General features: G+C 48.1%; 1 protein-coding gene across 1 annotated transcript; it reads left to right on the top strand.

Moving 5' to 3' along the window:
* Positions 1-4,074: 4,074 nt before the first annotated feature.
* LOC149452765 (uncharacterized) lies at positions 4,075-8,027 on the top strand. The gene is made up of 2 exons (XM_089688999.1): positions 4,075-4,979; positions 5,273-8,027. Exon 2 carries the CDS (start codon positions 5,436-5,438, stop codon positions 6,858-6,860), a length of 1,425 nt encoding a protein of 474 aa, XP_089545125.1. The 5' UTR covers positions 4,075-4,979; positions 5,273-5,435; the 3' UTR covers positions 6,861-8,027.
* Positions 8,028-8,872: the final 845 nt, after the last annotated feature.

The following is an 8,872-nucleotide window of genomic DNA, read 5'->3' as shown; positions in this document are numbered from 1 at the left end:
TGAAGGCTGTGATTTCCCAAGTAGTGCAGGGACTTCTTCCCTGTTTCCCAGGACACGGGAGTCCATTCACATGAATGGGCTCTCGTGCTGTCATGGAAATTTTGTATTGTTGGTCGAACTTTAAATGTGTCATGTATTCGTGTTATTCATATGTCTCTCGTGTGGCTTAATTAAAGCTCTGAAGGCTGCAATTGGGCCATGCGCATGTACAATGTATGTATTACAGTACTCAGCTTGGTAGTGGATGAGATGGCAGATCTGCGCTTATAGACCGGCGTGTATACCACCACGGCATTCCATGCGAATGCTGCTGTCAGTAGACCGTGGGCCTGTATCCACATATCAGCAGCATGGTACCACATGGGCTTCATAACGCAATGCGCAAGCGGTGTGAACTCCACGTGTAGGCTTATGCATATCTTACAACCCATTACCAACTTGAAACTGTATCTTGGATGGATGTGTTTTAATAAAGATCGTATCGGGCCCATCCAGGTACAGACTGATATTTTTAGGGAGTGCTTGTGCAGAGAATTTTACATACCAATAGAAGCTAGTAGGACAGGAAATATGACCTCAGATGGCTCATAGGGGGGAAGGGGAGGAAGTCTGCTGACCTCAGAAGGTTCATGGGGGAGGACCAGTGATAGATAATAGCAAAGGCTATGCTCCAATTGGAATGTACATCTTCTGTATAGGCAATCCCCATTGCATTGTTCGGTGGGAGGGGTTTGACTTTATTCATGTGGGGGGCATGTGTGTATTTTTAATAAAAACAGAGAGCTGAGCCTAAAGCCGGCCCTTATGTGAGTTGCAACCAGCCTTAGAGTGTCGTGTGATCATTCTAGGGTAACGGAGCTCCAATCACCCACAAATTCAACAGAACCAAAGTATTTGGATGGGCAGGAATCGTGTAGTTTGGCTGCAGTCGTGGTAAGCGAGATTCGCACAGCTTTATGGGGGATTTCTGCGCATCCAACTGCGAGTACTCACGGTAAGGAAAAATTCGTTAAAGCGAATTTCCAAGACAGTTTGGCGAGCCTGGTGGATACTAACGCGTATTCTTGCGTAGCTAACCTAGAACGAGGGGGGGATGGCCATCATGAACTAGCAAAAAGTATGCCGGCACATTTCAGGTCTCTCTGCCATTAAGAGGATCGCTTTTTGCGTGTTCGTGTGGCTGATTTCGCTCTCTGTTAGCTAACAAGAAATACCGCTTAACAAGGACCTCGTTTTTTGTCCTAAACTCTTGATTTGTGGGTGAAAGACAAGGGTTTGTCTCTGCTGAGAGCAGCAGGGGGGTGGGTTTGGTTGGCTGGATTTGGTCAAGTTTAAAAATCTTCCAACCAAAAATTAAACGGGTATATGTTTTAGTGGGTAAAAGTTGTTGCATAGTGTTAGGTAAGTATTTGTGGGCTGTAGGTACTGTGGTGATTGCTTTACCCCCTCCACGTGAGGTAATTATTACAGTGCTGAAAGGCTTAGGTTAATTGTTAACTGTTGTAAGATCTCTGTGTGTATGTGATCTGTACAATGTTTTGTGGTACTACTGCTCCCAGCAAGCATGCAGCAGGGGGTCCTTTCTGTTACATGTGCATGTTAGTGTGATATGTTGGTGTTTTATGTCCGTTCTGTGATTGTGCCCAAATTGTGTTGTATGTGTACTTCATATTGTTGTGTAATTGTCCAGTGTATGTTCTGTCTAAAAGCCTGTTTTATGTAAGAGGCAATTTTGAGGCTAGAGTCTACCATGTGTTTCTCTGTGGGGGGTCATTTTCTTGACTAAACCACATGGACTCCTTTTGTTTGGTGGCCATTTTGTTGGCTACCAAATGTGCAGTAATCTCTATGCAATGTGCATGAAGTTTCCTATATGCATTTGACCCATATTGTGTTTTTAATCCAAATTTTTTACAGTTTCATTTGTTTGCTTTTAGCTTTAAATTTGCGTATTGCCAGCCAATTTAAAGTGTATTAAGCGAGTTTTCCCTTCACGTGTTCCACATTTAATGAGCGCGGTGTAGTCTGGGTTTTTGCACATAGATTTCTTGTATAGTGATTATGTTTTTCTTGTGTTTTTCCTGTTAAAAGTAGTTCCTTATTGTAAAGCGGGTTTGTTTTAAGCTGCTGTGTCGCGTGTTTCACGTCCAGCAGACTTTTTGTGTAAACGGTTCTAGGTGGTTGCAGTAAAGATTGCGTGTATAACGTGGATCGTTTAGCGGTGCTGATAGGAGTGATTTTTGCGTCAGCAACAAGGTTACTTTTGGCGCAGTTTTTCGGTTTACCTCTGTGTAATTGTTTTACTGTGAAACGTCCCGTGTTTTTCATAAGGATCCACTTTGTCCTTTTTAACAGTTTTTCAGGTTGAAAAAGGGTTTTTCTGTGTGTATTAGGAAAGTTTTTTTCTTTACACAAATTTCCTAAAGGTCAGTTAGCAGGTTTCTGCCCAACCAGTGACCCCTAAGTAACATCCAAGAACCCCTCTTTTTGTTTTGACTTGTGTTAGCTACTGTGTGCAGGGAGAGAAAAGACACTTTCATCATTGTGCGGTGTGGCCTGCCAAACACAGTGGGTGATGAGAACCACATAAATTACGCTGTGTGAGTGGGCGGTCCAGGGAAGTCCTGGTTACCACAAACACTTCGGGTGGTCAGGATCACACAAATTGCGCTGTGGGAGTGGGAGGTGTGCTCTCAGTCTGACCGCCACTTGATGCGCTTCGGGTGATCGATAAGTATCACATAAATTACGCTGTGCTGGGAAAGTGGTGGAATCAGGCCTCTCGGTAGGATCCCACCGAGTGCTCCAGGGGGTAAACAGGTACCCGGACGCGGGATATATACCAGTGACTAGTCACGATGGGCAGTAGTCAGTCCATGAAGAGAGAGGGGGAACCAGCCCTCTTCAGGGTAAGGACAGCTGCACAACTGATGAAGGTGAGTTTGGGGGGGAAGTCTACAGAACCCCTCAAAAGGTGGAATAAATGGTCGAAGGGTACCAGATGGGAAATTCCCCGGGAAGGTACATTTGACGCATGGAGGTGGGAAAAATTCATCTCTGAATTTGGACCACGGATGCAGGCGTCAGAACTAGAGATCGCACAGCTATGGCTTCACAGGTCAATCCGATTAGGGAAGCAGGGCATACATAAACTGGTGTCTGTCCGGAAGAACCAGGTGATGTATACCTGGCCTCCAGAGGGAATAAAACAGGAGGATCCAGTGTCAGAGGTGGAAGAAGCTCTTTCAGGGCTGACTCTACTAAGGCAGGCAGGATCAGGGTCTGCTGGGGTCCCCCAACAACCAACAGTGGCTGAGATAAGTATAACTGCACCTGTCTCTTCTGTTAGTGACGTCACTCTTGACATACCTTCTGTGTCTTCTGTCTCTATGCCTCAGCCTCTGCCTCTACCTCTCCCTTCTCCCTGCTTCACCCCAGCTCCTTCTGTTTCCAACTATGAAGCCTACTCAACAACCGATTTGCAGACTATCTGTGAATCAAGGGGAATAGACACCCGGTTAAAAAAACAGGGCGGATTGCATCAAAGCGCTACGAACCACTGATCAGACCCCTGCCCCCCAGCTATACCCTGATCTGAGGGACCTCAAACCTGAAGGTGCAGTAAGCGAGGTGGTTAATCTAAGCCCACCGATGATGCTGGGTCAGCCCTTGCACTCTTCCCGGACCGAGGCCTATCCAGTCAGGGTGCAGCAATTTGAAGGTCCTCCCAATGCACGGGGGGAACGGACTTTAGGGGAACGGGTAGTTTGGCATGTCCCCTTCACCCCGGCAGAGATCCGCACTATTCTGGCTGAGCTCCCGGACTATCGAGTCAATCCGAGAGGATTTGCTCGAATGTTTGGACAAAACCAGTTCAGCTATGGTATGAGCGGGTCAGATTGTGCACAGATCCTACGGGCAAAGGTGGGCATGGAAGTGGCCAGTACAGTGATTGCAGGGTGCTCTATAACCACGCATGAGGAGATGACTTCAGGGGGCAAAGAGTTCTGTACACAGCTAAAGGCAAAGCTTCCAGAAATGTATGGTGCTACCTCTACTACGGACATGATGAAGCTCACCCAGGGTCCTAATGAGGAAAGCGCCTGCTTCTGGCGCCGTCTCAAGCAGACGGCACTGGATGCAGATCTGGAAGTTGGACCTGATGCTCCAACTGAAGGGGTAAAGGTGACCGCGACGCACATTCTGTTGCGGGCCAAATTTTTGGAAGGCATCGATACTAAAATTCGGGAAAGGCTGGTTCTGGCCCGACCCGAATATAATGAGATGTCTATCCCTGCTATCCTTTCCACTCTTGCGGCAATAGAGAGGGAAATGGATAGAAGAAAACAAGACAAGGCCAAAGTTCTTATGTCCCAGACCCCACACGAAAAACCAAGGGATCTGGGTCACAGGAAGGATAGGCCCCCACCCAGGTGCTTCCAGTGCCACCAAACGGGGCACATGAGGAGGAGCTGTCCCCAATTACCTAAAGGTCGGTGGCAGTTCATTCCTGATGAGTCCTCCGCCCCTATGACCACCATGGTAAGTAACTCCTATGAATTCTCATAGGAAGTTGACAAATCGGTGTCGGCCCAGATCCATCTTTTTCTAGAGGAATTAAAATATCCCCTCCCTTGCCTCACTGACACCGGTGCAGCAAGAACGGTCCTGCGAAAACAGGACATCCAAGGCAAGGTACCCCTCTCAGGGGAAAGCCCTCCTAACCCCTACTAACCTCACTATCAAACGATGCACTATTCTTAACCCAGCTTCTCTTCTTCCTGTGTCGGAAGATGAGAAGGGGGGGAGGACAGCAATGACAGTGCTGAATTTTGCAACACGACTAACAATACTAACACCTCTTCTGCTAACATGTCTTCTTTGTCCACTACTAATCTCTCTTCCAAAGGACACGACTGCATTTCTTTGGTGGAACTGGAGTCAGCGGCGACACACCCCATATCACCCCGAGAGTAGCGGTAAGGTTGAACGTCTTCCGATACCCAAAAACCTTGGCCTGAGTGTCTCCCCATTGCCCTCTATTCCATCCGGAATGCCCCTCGGCAACCACATGGGCTGTCACCCTACGAGGTGTTGTTTGGGGGACCTCCCAAAACAGGGTTGTACTTTCCTCAACAGTTGTCGTCTTTGCATTCACAGCTTACAGGTTATGTGCAATCTCTGCAACGGGAGCTGCAGAAGATACACCATCGGGTTCGCGAATCGCTCCCCGATCCAAATACAATAACAGGTGTTCTTTCTATTGAGCCAGGTGATTGGGTCGTCCTAAAGAAACATCAAAGAACCGGACTCGAGCCACGGTTCACCGGACCATACCAAGTCCAGCTGACGACACCTACCTCACTCAAGCTCGAGGGACGAGACAACTGGGTGCACGCAAGCCACTGCAAGAAGCTTCTCAGCTACACCAGAGAATGAGGGGTGTCATTTTCCTTTTTCTTTTTGTTTGTATGTCATACATGTGTGTGAACGGAGGAAAAGATGGCAGATACCCCAACCTTTTATTTAAAATGCACCTGCGTTTAGCCAGAACCGCCAACAAAACCAACTGTTGGGTATGCTCAAAGCCCCCACCCAGTCATCACATGTCCGCAATGGCCGCTGTTCATGCCCTATATGACATCCGCGTCGGCATGAAAAAGCAAGGGACCCCTGGTCAGCCCCCACGTAGACATTTGTCGGTAGAACTTAATGACACATTTTTAGCAGGTAACATCAGTTTCAGCACCAATATTAGCTCTAGCTCCTGTAGGGCCCTCGTCAGTCCATTATGGGTAACTGGGCAGCTAGGCAGCCCTCAGGTGTGCTTTAACATCAGCTTTGGCACAGGTAACAAGTTTGTTGGGACTACCACCTGCGAGGGAGGTATAACTGTCAATCTGACTAACCAGACTTCCTTTCTGAGTAACCACACTGACCGACCAGACCACGTGTGTTGGAAGGACGGATGTGGTGTGCAGACTGAGGGAGCAATCCCCCAGTCTGTGCAACTGTTGCTCAGTGCCAGAGGCCGAACGAGGAACTCCTCCTGCTCTGCTCTGACAGGTCCATACTATTTTCTGTGTGGTTCGGCAGCCTATAGAACATTTCCCCAGAACGCGAAAGGTTCGTGTGCCCTCATAAAGCTAGTCCCCGCATCCTATGTAGTGATGGACCATGAAGAGTTGATGGTCCACAAGAAGGTAAGGATGGCAGGGAGAGTTCGCAGGGAACTGTTCTCTGAGGGCGACCAGGCATGGGCTTGGTTCCCCTCATGGACAGGATGGGGAATAGAACTTATGAAGCGCCTGAACAATTTTTCTGTCATCGTGGATAGTATGTTTAACGAGACCGTAGAGGCTGTCAGAGAAATTGCCCAAGAACAACGGCAGATGGGAATTTTAGTGCTTCAGGAGAAGATGGCCCTTGATTACCTTTTAGCCGCCAAAGGGGGGTTCTGTGAGTTCATCGGAGAGGATTGTTGTACTTGGATAGAAGACACCGATGACAAGGTCCAGGCCCATATGGACAAAGTTAGTGAACTACAGGGAAAAGCTAGAGCTATAGCTAGTGAGGGTTGGAATCCGTTCAAGGGTTTGGGAGGATTGGGAGATTTCCTGTTCTCCATCGGATCTTGGTTGAAGGAAGTGGGAGTGTATATCCTGATGCTTCTCTTTTTCATCTGCCTTTTATATGCCGCGGTGAGATGTTCCTGTTGCCTCATCGACCGTGTAAACCAAGCTCGGGCAGACGACCACATCTCCATGCCCGCTCCTGGGATCCCACTCCAACCACTGATCGGAGGAAGACCTCACCAACCATCCACCTTCTCTACAGATTACGTCCTGGCTTCCCTCTAATTTATCTCTCTGAAGACCACATTCTCCAAGACCTTCAAGCAAGCTTCAAGCCTCATCATGGTTTGTGTCTGCGATTTGGAAAACTGTCTGGGTCGAGACCAGCCTTGTGTGGCCCCGTCTGCAGGGGCAATTTGAGAATCTGTTGCTGGATCTCCCCAGACCACCGTGGGATCACAAGCTTTATTCATACCACAAGTCTGTTTGTGGTTTTTGCAAGAGCCTTCCTGTAGTGAAGGTTCCAACGCTCTTGAGGATCATCGCTTCAATCAAGCCTGTTTGCGTCGAGTCTGCGTCGGGTCTTGTTGTTTCAGGTACCCCGTGGAGCTTTATTCTCAGGGACAACTACAGGAACTTTTTGAAGTTTGAGACTACACCCATCAAGCTGAAGAAGATCAAGAAGGGACACGAGGAGAATATGATAAAACAGGAGGGAATGTCATGGAAATTTTGTATTGTTGGTCGAACTTTAAATGTGTCATGTATTCGTGTTATTCATATGTCTCTCGTGTGGCTTAATTAAAGCTCTGAAGGCTGCAATTGGGCCATGCGCATGTACAATGTATGTATTACAGTACTCAGCTTGGTAGTGGATGAGATGGCAGATCTGCGCTTATAGACCGGCGTGTATACCACCACGGCATTCCATGCGAATGCTGCTGTCAGTAGACCGTGGGCCTGTATCCACATATTAGCAGCATGGTACCACATGGGCTTCATAACGCAATGCGCAAGCGGTGTGAACTCCACGTGTAGGCTTATGCATATCTTACAACCCATTACCAACTTGAAACTGTATCTTGGATGGATGTGTTTTAATAAAGATCGTATCGGGCCCATCCAGGTACAGACTGATATTTTTAGGGAGTGCTTGTGCAGAGAATTTTACATACCAATAGAAGCTAGTAGGACAGGAAATATGACCTCAGATGGCTCATAGGGGGGAAGGGGAGGAAGTCTGCTGACCTCAGAAGGTTCATGGGGGAGGACCAGTGATAGATAATAGCAAAGGCTATGCTCCAATTGGAATGTACATCTTCTGTATAGGCAATCCCCATTGCATTGTTCGGTGGGAGGGGTTTGACTTTATTCATGTGGGGGGCATGTGTGTATTTTTAATAAAAACAGAGAGCTGAGCCTAAAGCCGGCCCTTATGTGAGTTGCAACCAGCCTTAGAGTGTCGTGTGATCATTCTAGGGTAACGGAGCTCCAATCACCCACAAATTCAACAGAACCAAAGTATTTGGATGGGCAGGAATCGTGTAGTTTGGCTGCAGTCGTGGTAAGCGAGATTCGCACAGCTTTATGGGGGATTTCTGCGCATCCAACTGCGAGTACTCACGGTAAGGAAAAATTCGTTAAAGCGAATTTCCAAGACAGTGCCCAAGCAAATCACGGCCTGCATGACCACACAGATGTGAACCAGGGGTTATGCAAGTTGCGAGATGTTAAGAGAAACAAAAGATGGCAATATCCTGCAATTCAGTGGCACTTACACTCTGTAGAACAGCCCCATGGACCTTGTATGCTGAACCGCAGGACTTTGTTGGGGAGCAGTGTACCAGAGAACTACATTACCCAGAGGAGCTGGTGTGTGGGTGGGGCATTTATATACAGAAGCCCGGGAGACTGGACGGGAAGTGAGAGGGGAGAGAGCTAGAGAGAAGTGGAGAGAGAGAGCTGTGCTGACTGCCGGAGTACCGGACCAGGCCACAGAGTTATAGAGGAGAAAGGCAAGGAGGAGTCACTGACTGCCAGCTTTGCCACCCTGTTTAGCAAGACATTCTGCCAGCAGGTGACCCGGAGCATGGTGTCCAGATGGAAAGCTGCAAGTGAGGACCTGTGGGGACCCCCATCCGCTGAGAGAGGGACCACCAGGACCTGCTGGAAGCCACCGATAGGGTGAGAGAGTCCCATACACCAGCCAAACAAGTGAACACTGACATTCTTTTCAAATCTGTCACTTTCCTGCACACAGTTGTGGACATTGCATATAGTCAACACATGTTGCAGCC

Source organism: Staurois parvus, unplaced genomic scaffold (genome assembly GCF_062004578.1).
Source record: "Staurois parvus isolate SC_StPar_1 unplaced genomic scaffold, SC_StPar_1.0 ptg000465l, whole genome shotgun sequence".
Classification (NCBI taxonomy): domain Eukaryota; kingdom Metazoa; phylum Chordata; class Amphibia; order Anura; family Ranidae; genus Staurois; species Staurois parvus.
The sequence above is the reverse complement of the archived record's forward strand: the minus strand, read 5'-3'. Positions and strand labels throughout refer to the sequence as shown.

What these genes read in the sequence shown, in the direction of transcription:
- LOC149452765 (XM_089688999.1), top strand. Translation starts at nt 5,436, where the DNA reads ATGAGGGGTGTCATTTTCCTTTTTCTTTTTGTTTGTATGTCATACATG.